General features: G+C 50.8%; 2 protein-coding genes across 6 annotated transcripts; one reads left to right on the plus strand and one right to left on the minus strand.

The window, feature by feature from the left end:
• Positions 1-615: 615 nt before the first annotated feature.
• Positions 616-12,958, plus strand: epn2 (epsin 2). 5 transcript variants are annotated; one of them, XM_037476068.2, is made up of 10 exons: positions 616-923; positions 5,663-6,358; positions 6,775-6,932; positions 8,916-9,040; positions 9,148-9,252; positions 9,356-9,467; positions 9,801-9,953; positions 10,238-10,330; positions 11,197-11,427; positions 11,628-12,958. In XM_037476068.2, exons 2-10 carry the CDS (start codon positions 5,928-5,930, stop codon positions 11,912-11,914), a joined length of 1,695 nt encoding a protein of 564 aa, XP_037331965.2. In that variant the 5' UTR covers positions 616-923; positions 5,663-5,927; the 3' UTR covers positions 11,915-12,958. The 5 variants fall into 5 exon arrangements, with proteins under 5 accessions (XP_037331965.2, XP_037331968.2, XP_037331969.2 ...); XM_037476071.2 differs by having other exon boundaries at positions 10,238-10,267; XM_037476070.2 differs by having other exon boundaries at positions 617-923; positions 8,916-9,028.
• Positions 12,959-14,661: 1,703 nt separating this feature from the next.
• Positions 14,662-16,798, minus strand: b9d1 (B9 protein domain 1). Its single transcript, XM_037476073.2, has 7 exons — positions 16,545-16,798; positions 16,319-16,387; positions 15,939-16,050; positions 15,750-15,846; positions 15,606-15,668; positions 15,262-15,329; positions 14,662-15,018 (listed from the first exon to the last, which is right to left on the minus strand). The coding sequence occupies exons 1-7, from the start codon at positions 16,605-16,607 to the stop codon at positions 14,861-14,863; spliced, it is 630 nt and encodes a 209-aa protein (XP_037331970.2). The 5' UTR covers positions 16,608-16,798; the 3' UTR covers positions 14,662-14,860.
• Between the last annotated feature and the right edge of the window lie 957 nt (positions 16,799-17,755).

Below are 17,755 nucleotides of genomic sequence, written 5' to 3' on the forward strand. Positions count from 1 at the left end.
GCAGACATTACATCTACTGCGGATAAAGCGCCGGTAACTTTTCTCTTACAGTAAAACTGTGACGTTTTTAACCCCCCCCACTTCTATTTTTAAGCTGTGCCCTTTCTATTCATAGCAGCCTAATTGGAACTAATGAACTGTTTTTTTTTGTGACGTGCGTGTGTCGGAAACAAACACGTTCTTTACTTTAATTGAATAAAGAGGCGCGGTGGAAAAGTCTGAGTGATGGAATGCTGTCCTGCACACGCTCGAGGCTTGTTTCCGACACACCTGTAACACACACACACACACACACACACACACACACAGGATTATGTTTTCCATTAACACATCATGACATGTACTTGCTTGTTTGGTAAGCCTTAGCATTTTTATTCCCCGTGGCCGACACAGGTGTCTTTACAAAGGCAGTAAATTACACAAGAGACGCGTGTTTTGAAACAGCAGCGTCTTTGTCAACCGGGCGCCGTGATTCGTGTTAAACACGCACTCTGCCGGATATCGGGCCCGCCCTGCTGCGTGCTCCGGGGGGGGGTGTGTGTGTGTGTCATGATGGGGACTGTGATTTTTTTTTTTACATTCATGGTCTCTCTCTCTCTCTCTCTGCCCGCCTCGGTCACACCCTTCCCGGCCTCTCACCCCTCCCCTCCCGCTCTGCCCGCCATGTTCCGGAGGAGGAGATTCTGGTAGCCTGGCTTTAGCTGGCTTAGCATTAGCAACACTCGGCTAGGCGGAGGCGCAACAAGCTCCCTTGAACGCCAGGAATAAGTACTCCGTCGTGGAGCCCCCCTCCCCCCTTCTCCCCTCTTCCTCCTCTTCCCCCTTTTGGAATTAACGAAACTCGTTTATGGTTTTGACCCCCTCTCCCCCCGCCCCACTGGATTAACGGCTGAACCCGAGTTGTCGTCAACGAAACATATATGGTGAGTGAACCTCGGCTTTGGGGACAGTCGGGTTGTCTTAGTAATCCACTTTGCTCCGGCGATGTCTCCACCGAGCACCCGTCTCCTCGGCTGCTAGCTGAAGGGATCGCTAGCTTAGCTTAGCATGCTAGTTGGCAGTTTTGGCACAGGGAAAAAAAAAAACACGCGCACGGGCCGACCGGAGCAGCTGCGTGTTTACCGTGAATACCCGTGCATGTGATGAATGGTGAGCTTGGTGTTCAACAGTTGACTTTTTTTTTCATGAACCGTGGAGGGGGGGGGGGAGTCTGCCACCGGCTATCCGAACACAAGCTTCGCTAGCCTCCATCCAACTTTTTTCTTTTGATCTCCTATCAGTAATAAACTTTTAGTCAGCGGTTGCGTTCGCGAGCGCACAAAGTCCAGACTCACAACCGAGTGGTTCACAACGGGGAATGAAACACACTTTTAAGTCTGCTTGTACACCCGAGTACGCACCGAGTCAACAAACTAAGCAAGTTACCGTTGTCCCGCTAGCTTATTATTGCTAGCTAACGACAACTTCTTGCCGCAAGTTTGCACCCAGCTGGCTAACGTTTGCGGTAACCGTTGGTAGCAAGCGGGCTAACGTCATTGAATCCGATGTGTTACGCAAACCGCTCGACTGCACCCAAATAGTTTGTGTTTTCAAGGAGGTAATGTTACAAATTGTTACTAAATGATTACAAATGTGATTGGGACAGTTTAACGTTACTTCGCTATTGTTAGCTAAAGCTACATTAGCTTATATGCTATCAACCGCATCAATTCAATGAAACGCCGTGATTTGTGTTTTTTTTATTGTTTCCTCTTTTTTTTTAAACCAATTTAACGCGTTTCTGAGGTGGAGATTGCGCAATGAGATCGTACTATTCAGTCATCACGGCAAAACTGGACGTCCCTGTACTATTTTGGGGGGAATTGTTCGCCCAGTGGGCGCTGTCTGCCCCCCCCCCCCCCCCGATAGCTTTAGACCATCTACCGACACACAGTGTTGGGGGTTTATTTCTGTGGTGGAGGTGCATTCTGAGCAGGGCTCTCATAAACGTGGCTGGGGGGGGGGGGGGGGGCGCGCAAATAGCTTTGTCTATTGTCAGGGTGATCTGTCACTCACGGTGGGGGCACACACGCATCATCACCGTCCTCCCTCCCCTGGCTTTGGCATTGTGTGTCTTCTCCCCTCATTGCTTCGAGGCTCTCTGCTCCTCACAGGTCACTTGAAGCCTTTCGGAAGACATGTTTGCTTTATTTTCTCGTGGGGGGTGGGAGGTTTAAAGTTAGAGGAATCTAATTCTAATGATTTATTACGCGTGGAGGTAACCCTTAAAAGGGCTCAAGAGTAAATGGGGAAGGAACTGGCTGCTTTAACTTGATGTTGCACACACACACACACAGATTTGGTCAGACATATGGGCACCTGGTTGTGCAACGCTGCCTATCTTCAGTCAGATCAGCTTTGCTCCTGTTGTGTGGGTCGGGCCAGGTAGACCTGTTCTCCTCGGGCATTAATGTTAATCAGTTTACCTTGGTTTAGCCAAGACACACCCAGATACTTGCACACGGAAAAGCTCTGGGTGGTTGTGTTCTCGGCGTTTACCGTCATGTATTTGAGAGCTCGACACACTGCTGCATCCCGTCGTTTCCCACCCTGCTTCTCTTTTACATTCTCTTCTATACCGGCGACAACAGCACCTGCAGAGAGTCATCTGTAAAGCCAGATGAATGCTTTTTCCCACATTTATATGATTAGCATATTTGTATTCATATCATCTACTGTTTGTGTGTGTCTGTGTGTGTGTGTGTGTGTGTTTGCACGCTCTGCGGTTCATGTGCAGGTCATTCGTTCGCCCCACTGTGAGGTTCCAGGGTTTTAACCTTGTATGATTGGGTGTTTTTCTTCTAGCTGACAACCACAACAAACCGAATCAGAAAGTGACAGATGCAAAAAAAAACCTGTGATACGCCCTGATAAGTGTCCCACAAATGATCTATTGTTCCCACCCGTCTTAGATTCCTCTGCCTGAGGAGGTTATTTATAGTTCAGGAAGCGATTTGACCTTGATGATCAACACCTCGATCAACACCACATTGTTGTCCGTCTGTTCACAGCATTCATTTATATCCTGAGTGTGCACTTTTATTCACTTTGCAATCCAGCTGCTTTAAGGTTTGCTGGAGCAATCAACATTGTTTTTGTTGAGTACAATTGTCCGCCGGCGTTTTTTGTAATAATCGGCTACATTCTTTTAAAACGATTATTGGTATATTAGAAAGATCACAACATCAAATGGTATTGCGCACAGGTGTGATGATAATCACAACAATGAATTAAAATGTTGTGACTTTCAATGTAACTGTGCACTTTAACTGTGTTGTCCTAATCCATCGGGGAGATACGGTGGTCAGTTTTTTTTTTTTTTCACCCTTTCAAAAAAGGCTCTTCTTGTGAGTACAGTCAGTTTTCTACGGATACTTAAGTCCCGTCCATCTATAAGCATCGTAGGGTTAAGAAGTTCTACATCAATGGGACAACAATTACTAACACATCAAAACATAAAAGGAAGGTAGGGACGGAGGATGTGAATCCAGGGTCCCCTGTCAGAGGAGGAGAGCGTGAGCTCAAAAGGTTTGTGAGTTCAAGAAGTAGACCCTAAATTACGTTTTTGTTTGGTCATCCCTTTTATCCGCCCCGAGCGATGCATCGTGTCATTCAGACATAATGAACCTGCTCGCACATGAATATTTATCGTGTGTGTGTGTGAGAAGACAGACTCTCCTCTCTTCCTCTTGTCTGCCATTGGTGAATAGGTGATTAAAGCAGCAGATGTGCCATTAGGTCTGAACTGCATTCATGCGGAGGCAGGGTGAGGAGCGAACCTCTTGGGGGGGGGGGGGGGGCATGGGCCACGTGACTCACATTTTGTGTGCGTTTAATACATTTAGGGTGTGTTCCGAGTTGTCCCGACCCAGCACATAGACTCTGCTGCCTTTCCATGGCATCCAGGAAGCTCCCAGAGAGCAACTCTTCCAGACGCATCGGTGCACGTTGTCAAAGGGAAACATTCTAAGTGTTGCATTGAACACGGCGTGCGCGCAGACTGCTGATGGCTTCCAACACTCTCCCTCTGTTCCTGGGAGCATTGGGTTGTGGGGCATGTCGGTGCAGGCCTGGTGCAGGGATCAGATTACTGAATAGGATAAGTCATCCCGGGTCTCCCCCGGAGGAACGGTGCCAAGCTGCCTTTTTGCCACCAGAACAGTTGAGACGAGACACTAATTTAGTGAGTTTGCAGATGATTTTGATGTGTGTAACTCAGCCACTGGGCTGCATGGCAGTAGTGGAGGGGGAGGGGGGGGGGGGGGAAGAGTGTGTGTACTCTGACAAACGGATGTAGTAATCTGTGTGGGTGATCGGGCCGAGGACATCCGCCTGAGGTCCGTTTGGATCGGAGCTCAAGCCCTTTTACGATATCCTCCTTCCTTGGAATGGACGTCTCCCTCCAAACATCCCGAGCGCATGAAGGTGGTCAACGGAAGGCTGTTTATTAACTTAAGTGCACGTACTAAAGGGACTTCACTCATGATCAAGAGAGTTTGCTCATGGTTATGAGCTGTGTAAAGAGTGCAGCTGTGTGTGTGTGTGTGTGTGTGTGTGTCTCTAAACACACTTTCAACACTGGCGTGTTTGTCAGGGAGTGATTTACAGCTGGGCTGCTGATCTGTCAGAAACGGGACGGAGGCGTCATCAGTAAACTCCCGTAGTCATCTTCAAACTGGAAATGGCGCCGCCCACCAACGGGTGGAAAAGCATTTTTTTACTCACCGATTGTTCTGCCGTCCGTCACAGGACTATTGGCTCACTTGAGGGTAAAGAGCGAAGAGCCTCGTTCAACTGCAGTTTGAGAGCCGCGCTCAAATCAAGCTGTAATCAGCCGTTGTTTTTGTGGTAGTTCTCGTATCTCTGCAGATTACCTGTGATAGGTAAGGCGCCCCTGCAGAGGTTTGTCAGAGTAACATCTGTCGGGAAGAGGCCTTCTTCCAGTTCGACGAAGCACTATTCATTCACATGTCATGGAAGGCCCTCTCATACAGAAGATCACACAGGCTTCGCTCCTTTCTATCAGTGTTTTATACGATACTAAGATTGAGACCATCGATGAAACTATTTAGGATAAAAAAAATAATTTTCTTAGTAGAGAAAAAACCTTGCATCCCTCCCAGTAGATTGATAGTTTTCAGTCTTATAATTCTAGCCAACGCAGCACCGACACATCAACTCCAAACAGACCGCCCCCCCCCCCCCCCGCCCCCGCCATGTCGGGTTACTGTAAACTCAAGTGAGAGAGCTCAGTAGAACCCTGATGCTCTGAGGCCGGCTCTCAGATCAACGAGGCGTGAACGTATGAAACATGTTTTTTTTTTTTTTTTGGTTTAGTTTCAAAAGGGAAGGCACTGCAGCGTCTCCGATGAACGCAGTTAAAGGTCCAGGTGTTGACATCAGGATTACAACAACTCGTCTAAGAAATCCAACGGTACCCGGGACTCGTTTATCTTGTGATCAGTGACTACTTGGGTGAAGGATTGTGTTGGGTTTGGTGCTTGTTGTCGTTTAAGAGAAACCACGCCGGGTTGAATACGGAGCTGCCGGCGCTCCCCAAATGTCCTCCTCCTCGTCCTCTTCTTCCTGCCACTGACCTGTTGTCTCTCCCTGTGTGTCCCAGGTGATGGCGCAGTCATGCGTGCAGCCAGCACTGTGTGTTTGGAGATGAATTTAGCAGACGCCGTTCTGGAGGACTCGGGAACCCTGCGCTGGCCTTCAGAAGCCTCATAAACCAACGCACACGCACTAGAAGATTCACACGTACACGCCGCCGCGCCTTGAGGAAGGACACCGGCGCGCACAGCGACCACTCCCATCTACGCCCTCGACCCAAACGTTTTTTCCAAGCTCCGCTTTCCGCTTTCCTCTTTCCCAACGCCGCCACCATGCCGCGCTCCACCATCCGCCGGCAGATGAAGAACATGGTGAACAACTACTCTGACGCGGAGAAGAAGGTCAGGGAGGCCACCTCCAACGACCCCTGGGGCCCGTCGTCGTCGCTCATGTCCGAGATCGCCGACCTCACCTACAACGTGGTCGCCTTCAGCGAGATCATGAGCATGATCTGGAAGCGGCTCAACGACCACGGCAAGAACTGGCGCCACGTCTACAAGGCGCTCACGCTGCTCGACTACCTGATCAAGACGGGCTCGGAGCGCGTGGCGCTGCAGTGCAAGGAGAACATCTTCGCCATCCAGACGCTGAAGGACTTCCAGTACATCGACCGGGACGGCAAGGACCAGGGCATCAACGTGCGGGAGAAGAGCAAGCAGCTGGTGGTGCTCCTCAAAGACGACGAGCGCCTCAAGGGAGAGCGGTAAGGGCGTCGCGTTGGGGGGGGGGGGGGATCCCACACTGGATCTCCAGCAAGTGGAAACTTAAGCCCTTTGTTGACGTCTTTCCCACGCATTAGTTAAAGTAAAAGAGCAATTGTCTCCCACGTTTATGTCAGTAATTGCTTTTTGTTCATCTTTCTGTCTTCTTCAGACTCTAAAACCAGAGCGTTGCATTGTTTTCCAGATTTTGCCCAAAGGTGCTTCATTGTTTTGGCAGCACGTGTAATCCTAATTAAGCTTGGAAGACGGTTAAAAGCTCTGTTCCCGGGATGCTTTGGCATAAAGACTTTATAATTTTAACTAGTTCTCCCCAGACCAGCTGCACGGATTCCTTTTCCTTTTTTCATTCAACGTCACTCAAACATGGTAAACCGCTGTTATTTATGGGCCCCTCTAGCTCTCAGGCCCTGAAGACCAAAGAGCGGATGGCCCAGGTGTCCACTGGCAGCGGTCAGGTGGGCTTCGGCAGGGGCTCGTCTCAGCCCAACCTCTCCACCTCCTACAGCGAAGAGTACGGCCAGAGGTCCGAGGGCTCCCCCGCCTCCTACCACGGCTGTGAGTAACACACACACACACACACACACACCTCGGTCCACATGTTTAAGCTACACGTGGGATCCATAACATGCTCTTTATAGTGCATCGTGTCCCAGTTGGTGAAACGTTGGCCTACACCCTGAAAAACGTGCCCCTCCCCCTGCTCTGTGTCTGGCTTGCGTTGCCGCAGTAGGGCTGCATTCCTCAGCAAACACACACACATGCACGCGCGCAGACACACACAGAAGAGGAAGCAGAGTTTACACCCCCCCCCTTCCAGCTTCTCCCATCCCCATGACGGAGGAATCTGCTCCCCTCTCTGCCGAGTGAAAGTTCAGATGAAGTGAGGGGGGGGGGCTGAAAACCACCAGAAACCTGTTCAGGAAACGTGGCGAGGGGACCGAGGGAAGGAGTGGACCTCGGCCTCTGACCCCCCCCCCCCCCCCCCCGCGCCCCCGCTCCTTTGTGCCCAGCAGGATGGCATGAGGGTGTGTGTGTTGGTCTTTTTTCACACATGTGGTTTCCTACGTGTGTCCATCTGTCCCCCCCCCCCCCCCACATTCCTGCATGTGTGTTTGGTTCGCTGAGTCATCATTGAGGAAACTGGAAAGGGGAAACGCGGACCAATGGGGGGGGGGCGGGACGTTCCGGCGCAGGATTTTTGGGATTCCAGTTGGAACCTTTTCTTCTCTGGTTTTGCTGTTCAGGCGGCTGTGAATGAACGTTCCTGCGAGTGTTCTCCCCGAATATCTCCCAGTACCTGAAAAGAGCTTCTTCTCAATGTGATCCCCCATCGACCTTTTTATCTCTCTCACACGTGTGTGTGTGTGTGTGTGTGTGTGTGGTCACAGAACCTGTGTCGAAACGTTTTTCACAGTTTAACGCGGAATGTTTGAATAAACCGAGAGGTTTTGTTTGAGGAACCTGCCGTAGCCGCGAGGCATCGATCTTCCACCGCTGACTATTTCTCCACGGAACTCGTGGTCCAGATCTGTGACTGAGGAATGCCAGGAAGTTGTGACATACGGTCCCTTCTCACCGTGCTGGGCGAGAAGCCGCTGTGTGGCAGTTGGCTTTAGGTTTCATTTGTCCTTCTGCCTCGATACTCAAAAGTTTTTGTCTCGTGGAGCAACAGAGAAAATATTCCTTTTGATTAAAAGAATATGATGCATTGATAGAAATATCATTGCTGTTGCTTGATCATCACCTAAAAGACTGGTGTATGGTGAAGTACTAAGTAATTTCTAGGAAGGCCAATGTGGAAACATCTGATGTTTGCAATTGATTCCGTAACGTCATGTGACGTCTACTTCCCCCACAGTTCTTGAGAGGCCAGGAGGAAGTTATTTAGCGTTAATTGTGTCTAATAGTGAAACTAAGCATCAGCGTTTCCCCGAGTCCCGGCAGTGTTGTTGATGATGATGATGATGTGTGTGTGTGTGCCTTCCATGAGACATCAGTGATGTCACAGGATGGTCGTGGTGTTCTGAGTCATGGTCCCTTTCAGAGGCATGGGGGCGTGTCACGACGGGAAGGTTCAAGTCTGAGACGAATCCTACCATGTGACTTCATTTCACGGCTCGAACATGAACACCTTTCCGCAAGGACCAAAAAAAAACAGCGCCAACGTCTGCATGTACGACCTGAACTAGGTGGGGGTGCTGGTAATCGGGGGGGGGGCAGAAAGGATGAGGTCTCATAGAGACCGCGCAGTCTTCTCTTCGCCTCCCACACTTTGGTTCCCACGGAAACAAAGTGTGGCGGAGTCTAAGTCACTTTTCAGAGTTCCCGTGTGTGTGTGTGTGTGTGTGTGTGTGTGTTTGTGTGTGTTTTCTTGGCCTTGCCACATGGCCCCGTCTGATCTAATAAACTGAATTGACCATACAGACTCTAATCTCTCTTTCTCTCACACACAACCTCCATCCCCCGTTGTACCGCGGCGTCTCACGATGGCAGCGCGTTTTCTCCCTCTGATTGTGTGTTTGTGTGGGTCCCGTTCAGCCACGTCTCCCAACGCCGGCTCGGAACTGGAGCAGGCCAGACCCCAGACCAGCGGGGAGGAGGAGCTGCAGCTGCAGCTGGCTCTGGCCATGAGCCGAGAGGCGGCCGAGCAGGTACACACGCAGGTTTGACTCCGCGGGACCTGTTGGCATTGTGTGGTGGTGTTGTGTGGTCACATGACGCCTGCTGAAAGCAGAAAATAACTGTAGAGAATTTGCGTGTGTGTATTTAGGAGGACCGCATACGCAGAGGGGACGACCTGCGACTGCAGATGGCCTTGGAGGAGAGTAAGAAAGGAGGTCCAGAATCAGCAAAGCTGGCCAAGAAGAAGAAAGAGGTATACGCAGGATGTCCCCCCCCCCCCCCCCCCCCCCCGATGGCTGAGCTTCATTCTTCCTGTTTCCTCCTCCTCCTCATCGCTCTCTCCGTCTGCTTTCCAGCCACAGTCCGCTCTGATGGATCTGATGAGCGTCCCGGAGCCCAGGGCCACCGCTGACCCCTGGGGGGCGGGGGCCGGAGCAGCAGCACCAGAAGACCCCTGGCAGTCTTACGGTACACACTCTTCACTCGGGTGTCACATGATCTCTGAACTGTGAGGAGTTCTCTCTGCTCCACCTGTGGCTCCTAGGAATGCTGCTCCACCAGCTCAGCGGCATTACTGCGGGGGGAGGAGGAGGAGGGGGTGGAGGGGGGAGGGGTTAAAGGAATTGATGAGTGTGGAAGGACAGGGAGACTGAGCAAGAAGGCCGTAGGGTTTTTTGGGGGGTAGATATGTAAATGTTGAAAGGAGAGATCAAACTGAGGTCTTATTGTACCTTTCTTCCGCTCTCCTCCTGTCTCCCACCTCCCACCCCTCGTCCTTCACAACTCTGGACCTCTCCCCAGGGTCTGCACCCAAGCCCGCCCCCCCCGTGGACCCGTGGGGCACCGCTGCCTCTGTCCCGCCCATGAAGAGCAGCGATCCCTGGTCATCCAACTCCCTTCCTGCCGCTGACCCCTGGGGCTCCGCAGCCTCCCGCCCTCAGGCTTCCAACACAGGTGACCAGCGGGGTGCCGGGGGGGGTTCTGTTTTGTCCAGACATCATCTACGGGGACATCCATAAGGTCACTGGTCAGCAGTAACTCTGTTTGGCCTCTTAGTTTCGAGTTCTGTTTCTAAATATTTTTAAAAATCTGTCAAAGTGACGATTGCTGCTGCACATCCGCAGGGTTTTCCCGGCTTATTGTGTTCATGGATCAAGTCTACCCAGTTATCCAAACTCATTCCTACTGTCTGTGTCTGTGTGTGTCTGTGTGTGTCTGTGTGTGTTGTCACCTTTCAGGTAGCTTTGACCTGTTCAATGCATCCAACGGTACGTCTAAAGAGGACTTCTCAGAGTTTGACAGCCTGCGCTCTTCCTCCTCTGTCCCCACTGGTACTCACCCTTGTCTTCGTCTCTCTAATGTCAGCAAGTCTGTGTTGTTTCTCCACGGGGTGACACACACACACACACACACACGTCTTGTCTTTCCATGTAAATGACACCAGACCTGAGCAAAAGAGAAATGTTTCTGAATTGCATTTTGCTCCGGTCTGGTGCCGACTCTCTGTGGGGGGGGGAAATGTGTTTGTTTGTTTGCATATTAGACCGAAGCCACTTGATGCCTTCGCCTGTGGTTGGAGACGCCGTGTCGGGTCGGGAGGGGTTTTGTGTGTTTTTATGTACCGTGCGTGTTATGCCGTCCTGGGAGGGGTGACATTGGCGTCTTTAACTGTTGCTCCAGCTCAACACAAACACAACACCGATACCGTCAAGGACGAGGTGAGAGGGAACGCAAACACGGGCGCACAAAGTCCCTTTTCCCAGAATGCCGAGTCGGCATTCGCGGCAGCGAGGAGGACTTCAGGAAGCAGCTTTAACCCAAACGTCTGATCCCCCTTTTTGTTTCTTCAGGCTCTTCTGTTTCTGCTCTGAGACGGCGCTTTTAATCTTTGACATTTCCTGTGTGCGTTAGTGAATGTCTGCCTATGATGTCCTCACAAGAGAAGCATCTTCGGCACATTTTATTGCATCGCCTTGTTTTTTGATCTCACGTTAAAAGTGAGTTTTACAGCTCACGTACAAGCGGGCGCAATAAGAATAAGACCACGTGTGATCCTTTTTAGCTAAATGTGTTTACTTAATAAACAAAGCTTTCATGCAAAATGCTGGGAGTGTTGAGTCTGCCAACTAGATAAGAGATAATGTCCTCCGTGTTGTGTTACTAAGGGATCTAACACAAACTGCTGCTTGTCTCCCAGGCGACGGGGGCGTGGCCTCCATCCTCTCTCAAGCCAGCCTGGCTAGCAGCGGCAGCCTTGACCTCTTCGACCCCCTGCCCGGCTCCATGTCCATGTCCGGCATCGGCAACCCCACCAGGAAGACCCCGGAGTCCTTCCTGGGTCCCAACGCCGCGCTGGTCAACCTGGACTCGCTGGTGACCAAACCGGCCCAGCCGCCGCCGGTCGTCAACCCCTTCCTGGCCTCCACAGGTGGGAGGAGATACGAGGAAGCGGAAAACATTGCAACAAGGAAATCAGTTATTTTATAGTCACGTACAAACGTGACACACCGGTTCACTGATCTCAGAGCAGATTGTGCTTAGACACACACACACACACACACACACACACACACACACACACACACACAGAGCTCCGTCCCCTTAACCCCTCCCTCCCTCTTCCGTCAGGTCTCTCGGCTCCGGCTGCAGCGGCCCACGCCAACCCCTTCCAGGTGAGCCAGCCGGCGCCCCCCACCCTCAACCAGATGCGCGTGAGCCCCATGCCCTCCGGCTTCGGCCTGGCGGAGCCGATGGCCGTCCCCTCGGTGCCGGCTCACCCCGTTGCCATGGCTCCCCGGGCGGCGCCCGGGGTGGGGCCGGGCTCCATGATGTCCATGCCACAGCCCCTGATGAGCATGCCGGCACAGCAGGGCGGGGCGCAGCCCGGCGGGACCACAAACCCCTTCCTCTTGTGAGAGTGGGGGGGGGTGACGACGACAACTTGACCCAGAGTAACCCTCCTCCCCCCTCCCCCTTCTCTGGCCACTTATGAAGCTTCAAAATAAACAAGGAGACGTCTTATCCCGTCTATTGCCTCACCCAGCACACGTTAACACACCACCCCCCCCACACACGTTAACCCCCCCCCCTTTGTCTCAATGCTACAAGCTGCCCAGTCCCACGTGTTCCAAACGGATCCGACGGTGGTGTTGATGACGGACTCAGAGCTGCAGTGGTGTTTACAGTCTTTCCACCGAGGCGGGACAGGAGCCCCTCCCTTCTCCACCCCCCCACCCCCCTCCTTTTTGGACTACTCGTTCTCTTCTTCTGTGGTAGAGTGAGACAGTCCGACCATGCGAACACAAGGATTGTATCTCTTCACTAGAGCTAATCTTGTATAAACCCTGTGTGTGTGTGTGTGTGTGTGTGTGTGTGTGTGTGTGTGTGTGTGTGTGTGTGTGTGTGTGTGTGTGTGTGTGTGTGTGTGTGTGTGTGTGTGTGTGTGTGTGTGTGTGTGTGTGTGTGTGTGTGTGTGTGACTAAGCAGGGATTTTGCACAACCTTTCGTCTTTTATTTCTTCTTCTGTCTGCGGCTGTTGGGCTCACCGTTACACCTTAGCGAGGGAGGGGGGGCGGATGAGACCCACCGCCTCGTCTTTCCGTGTCACTCACGACTCTTTCGGTCACTTCCTGTCAAAATTGGACCCCCACCATCCATGTGAACTTTGACCTCCAGGGGTCACAAAACTAACAATGGACACTAAGGGGGGACACATTGTCCCGGGCGGGGGGGGTGATGTGTAACTGCAGTTAATGCTCTCATACCAACAGCCACATGTCACAACCCCCCCCCCCCCCCTCCCAAGTGTGTGTTGTAAAGAAAAAACATGAGCTGTGATGGCATCAGTAGTGTGCTATCTGAACATATGGATGCAGTGATGCATCATGGGACAGGTTTTTAATTTTTATTTTAGTTCCTTCTGTGTAGTTTGTTTCTAGGATCAAAGGGATGAGGGCGGGCCGTGCGTGTGTGTTTGTGTGCGCGCATGGGATACGTTTAGCTTCCAAGTGTACTTTTAATGAGCGAGCATTATTGTTCCTTCATTTCTCACTCTGTAAAGTGGAAACTGACTTCACAAAAATGTACTTTGATATAGACATCTGCAGCCTTAAGAGAGAGAGAGAGAGACAGTGTGCAACCACATATCACAGAGTGTTACTATGGTGACGGTTTAAAGAGCATGTCAGCCGCCCGGCATCAGGAGAGTTTACCTCCCGACTGGATTTACTGCGGCTAATCCACCCACAAAAATACATCACCTGCCACACACACACACACACACACACACACACACACACACACACAGATGGTCTATTGGTCGCACAGGGAATCCCGATAGCAGACGGCAGTTGTTCCTTTAGTTTTGTGGGTTACTTTTGTGTTGTGTGCTGTGATCCGGAGCCGCTCACAGGTGAACCAGCCTCCTCTCTGGCCCACTATGGGGGGGGGGGGCTGTGTCATCCTCTCCTCTTGGAAGTCAAAGCGACTGTGATTCCTGAGGGTTCGCTCCCTCTGTGTTTCTTGTGTTTATGGATCCGTTGTTTGTAACGTTTGATATTTCCGTGTGTGTGTGTGTGTGTGAGAACGTGTCACAGGTGGCTGAATTTGGGCACATTCACTGAGCGACTCCGGTTTCCGTCGGTGGGGGAAGAAAAACGTGCTGCTGAGACGTTGCGATGGAGTCTTGTTGTCTTTGGGTCACGTGCACTGCCTTCTCGTGCACTTCCTTCTCTCGGGTTCTGTTATCACTGCCAGGGTTAGAGCTGGGGAAGGAGTGTTTCTTTTCTTGAGGCGTGAGCCGGCGCCCCCTCCTGGTCTGCTGCGGTAGGACAGCAGGGGCCCTGTGGTGTTTCCACCAAACACAAACTGGTATTTCTCTCAGGCAAAAAGAAGGGACAGCTCCCACCTTGTGTATGGGGTTTTAAAGAGGATGCTTGGGGTCCTGAATGAATGGATGTTACACTACGCAGACCAGCAAACATTTTTAAACTAAACGGATGCAAAAATGTGGGGGTTAAAACGGTTTAAAAAAGTGAATGGATTGACACTTGATGTGTTAAAGCTACTATAACCTTCTAACGGGACGCCAGCGACTGAAGCAACGGAACGGAGACAAAAATAACTTTTTTTTTTTAAACACCAAGTAGCAGCTGGACACTTCCTAATCCCTGACTGCAGTTTGACCATCGTGGCGACGGTGCAGTGAAAATGTGGCTCTTGTGTGTGTGTAACTATGTATTCACTATGCTTTTATCAAGAGGACTAACTGACCTGTCTTTATATGCTTTAACAGCCTCCTTTGACCTTTTCCACGTCTCTATCTGCCCTCCTCATAGTACTGGGAGCAGGATGCTTTTGTTTTCTTTTTATCGGATACGTGCTCAACCTGTTGGCATTATAACTGTATAATATAATTTATCATTTGTACTATTGTAACATACTGTTCCTCTGTATACCTTTTTATTATTCTGTGTAATGGGTTTTTGTAGGAAAAGTCACCGTGGTATTTTAACGGCATCTAAACGAGCGGAGGCTGTCGGATGAGCACGACTGTAGCTGCATTGGTTCAAAAAATAAAATGTATCACTTCAGCTCCGTCACTGTGATGTCTGCTTCTTTGAGAGGTGTGTGTGTGTGTGAGAAGGATCAATGCATTCAAGTATTGACAAATTGGAGGTAGCGTATTTATTTTTAAAAGGTACAAAAGCGTAAGAATCTGAAAATAGGTTAAAATAAATAACATTTGTTGCTTGGTGTCTATTTAGCACACGAGTCGTTTAACATGAATGTCATGCCTTTGCTTTGGAGGGGGTTTATATCCTAAACAATAGACCCCCATCAGTGTTCCCTCATGGCGGCCCTTACAGGCTGTGCGGCTGCTCCTCCGTGGACCAGCCAGATGTGGCGGACGCTGCGATGGCCGAGCTGGGCGGCCCGACGTCGTAGCCCAGCTTCTTCATGTCTTTGGTGATGATGTGAAAGGAGACGCCGACGAAGCCTTGGGATTGAACCCGCGTGACTGCAGCACAGGGGGCGGCATGTCGGTAACAACGTAGAAAAGGACACATATTCATCCACATGTATTGGAGTCAGCCTCTGCTGTAGATCACGACTCCAGATGTTTCTATTACAACTTTCAAAGCAAGCGAGTGAGCTGTTTACCGTTTTACTTTTATTTGTTTGATTTATTTGCTCGATAATGTCGTTATCCCCAGAGAAACTTGTAAGTCGCTGTTAAGGAAGAGGAAGAAGCCCGACCAACCTTCTCTGCCTTCGCCCTGGGCCACTACTTTAGGGTCTGTGTACTCGGGCCGCCGCCCCAGCAGCCAGCTGAACGAGAGGAGAACATTAGAAACCAGAGGCAGGCATATGGGTCCTCTCTGGCAGACAGCAAGTGATGCGTTTAAGTACATCTGGGGAAGATTGCACAAGTGAAAAAGGAAAAAGCACCACCCAGACCCACTTGTGATACTTCTGCAGATCAAACACAGAATGTGATCCCTATGGCGATATGTAAACTGAGCAAGCAAAAGGTCCAGATGTGAAACGTTGCCTCTCTACTGTGTTGTGGGATATGAAAGGATCCGGAACACACAAACGTTGTACCTGGTGAATTTCTGGAGTCTCCATGTGGGCTCAGGAACAAACATGGGGATTATTCGTCTGTGTCTGAGGAACCAAATGACAGATCACAATCATTCATCATCTTCATCAGCACAATCTGACCGCGGCAGGGTGGATGATACTCACTGTCCAGGTGTGAAGGGAATGTGTGTTGCTCCGTAGCCTCTGACCACGTCGTTGCCAAACACATCCGGCCCGTACACGCTCACCACCAGCTGAGGCCCTGGGAAATACATGGGATACGATCAGAGATGCATTTCGTGTGAAGGAATGAGACCTTTCCAGCGTGTGTGTGTGTGTGTGTGTGTTGCTCACATCCAGAAGGGTTCGTGCTCTTGAACGTAGTCTCCAGGGGGAAGTTCCATATTAACTTGTGTGATGACTGACGGCCTTTACACGTTATTTGAGTGATGCCTTCCTCCAACCCCTACAGACCAACCGATGAGCAGTAAACAAACCATTAACCAAACATGATATGCATGCTATGAAAAGTTCTTTTAACAATTTGGCAGGACTTAATAGTTTATTTACTTTAATATCGATTTATTATTCAGTACTTTTTGTATATATTAAGAGTTTTGAACGTTACTTGTTGCCCTGCAGAGGAGCTTCGCCGTGCACACATGCAGAAAGGTAACGTTAGCACAATGTGGCCCTGAACACATCATTTCTCACTAATACACCAGACTTCTCACCGAGGTTGGAGCCCAGTCGTGGCCGTAGACGAAACAGTATTTGCAGTACAAGTTGTCATACTCTGGAAACTGAAACACAGCAGCAGAAACACTGCCTTTAAGTAATGAACTGCATAGCGAGACACGCGGTGACGTTGCGATGTTGACGTTAGCCGTCGCTAACGCGGTTCGAAATTAGCCGCGAGGCTAACTAGGCTAACACACGGGGGGGGGGGGAACCACTCACGTCCGCGCCCTCAATCTGTCCGTTAACCGTGAGCAGAAACACGGACGGGTTGCTCGTGGCCATCGCGGCTTCAGTCGGCAGCCGGGAGATTTAAGTCGTCGTTGCGTCCCGGCGGAATTCCTCCCAGTTTTTTGGAAGAATCCTGCTGCCGCTCGCGCACAGCAAACAGGGCCGAGCTCCCTCCTGTTGCCAGGGCGACGGCCGTGGCTCCACTACGGCTCCCCGCGAGGCCCAAACCTAACGGCAGCGCCGAAGCAGCGGCGGAATCATCCACACGATGGCGACAAAAGTAGCGACCGAGCACAGTGTCCCGCGGGTCGAGGTTACCTGGAGAGAACGACGCCTCCACCAGGGCCGCGAGGGAACTCAAGTTATAAAGTTTGGAATTGCTAAAGACTCCATTATTAAAATAAAGGTAAACTAAATTGACTTGACACACACACACACACACACACAGTATATAACAGTTTGGTGCTGTGTACCAAACCAATATATCAATATTCTTAATAAATAATAAATAATCATAATTTTAATTTCATATGTGTCCCCCTTGCATGTAATGTTGCTTTGACTCAGCTCTGCTGTAGCAAACGACCCTTGCAGGAGGCCCACACGTCCCACAATGCACTGCTGTGAGGAGCCTCTGAGCGTGCAGCTAAGGGGGATTGGTGGTATTAGTATTCATTTACTGCCTTTGTTCGGATAATTACCGTTTAGTCGGAAACCAAAACAGACCAATATCTTTTCTCCCTCTCCCCCCACACGCCCCCCCCCTTAGTGTCCCGATGTGGCAGAGCAGCACAACCCCCCCCATCCCCACCCAGAGTCTCTGACCTTTTTATTCTGCCCAAACAACAGCTCTCTTCCCATCCTCCATCTTTTTGAACTGAGCTGTTCATTTGCCTTGGTTGTGTTTTTTTTCCCGCCCTGTCGCCTCCCATCCCGACTCCACTACTCCCCCCCCCCCCCCCCCCCACAGAATAAAATCAAGGAATCAAGAAATGACTAATGAAAATACTCCACAATAAGTCCTCCATGTGATGAAATGCCACCTCTCACTGATTCATTCCTCCCTTCCCCTCAGAAAACTCCCCGTCTCTCATCTCCTTCCTCCCTGCATCCTCCCCCCCACCCACTCCACTACAACCCCATCACTTTTCATCTCCCTCCCTCCCTCCCTTCATCCCAGCACTTCACCGCCCCCTCCCCCT

This window comes from Pungitius pungitius, chromosome 12 (assembly GCF_949316345.1).
Source record: "Pungitius pungitius chromosome 12, fPunPun2.1, whole genome shotgun sequence".
Taxonomy (NCBI): Eukaryota; Metazoa; Chordata; class Actinopteri; order Perciformes; family Gasterosteidae; genus Pungitius; species Pungitius pungitius.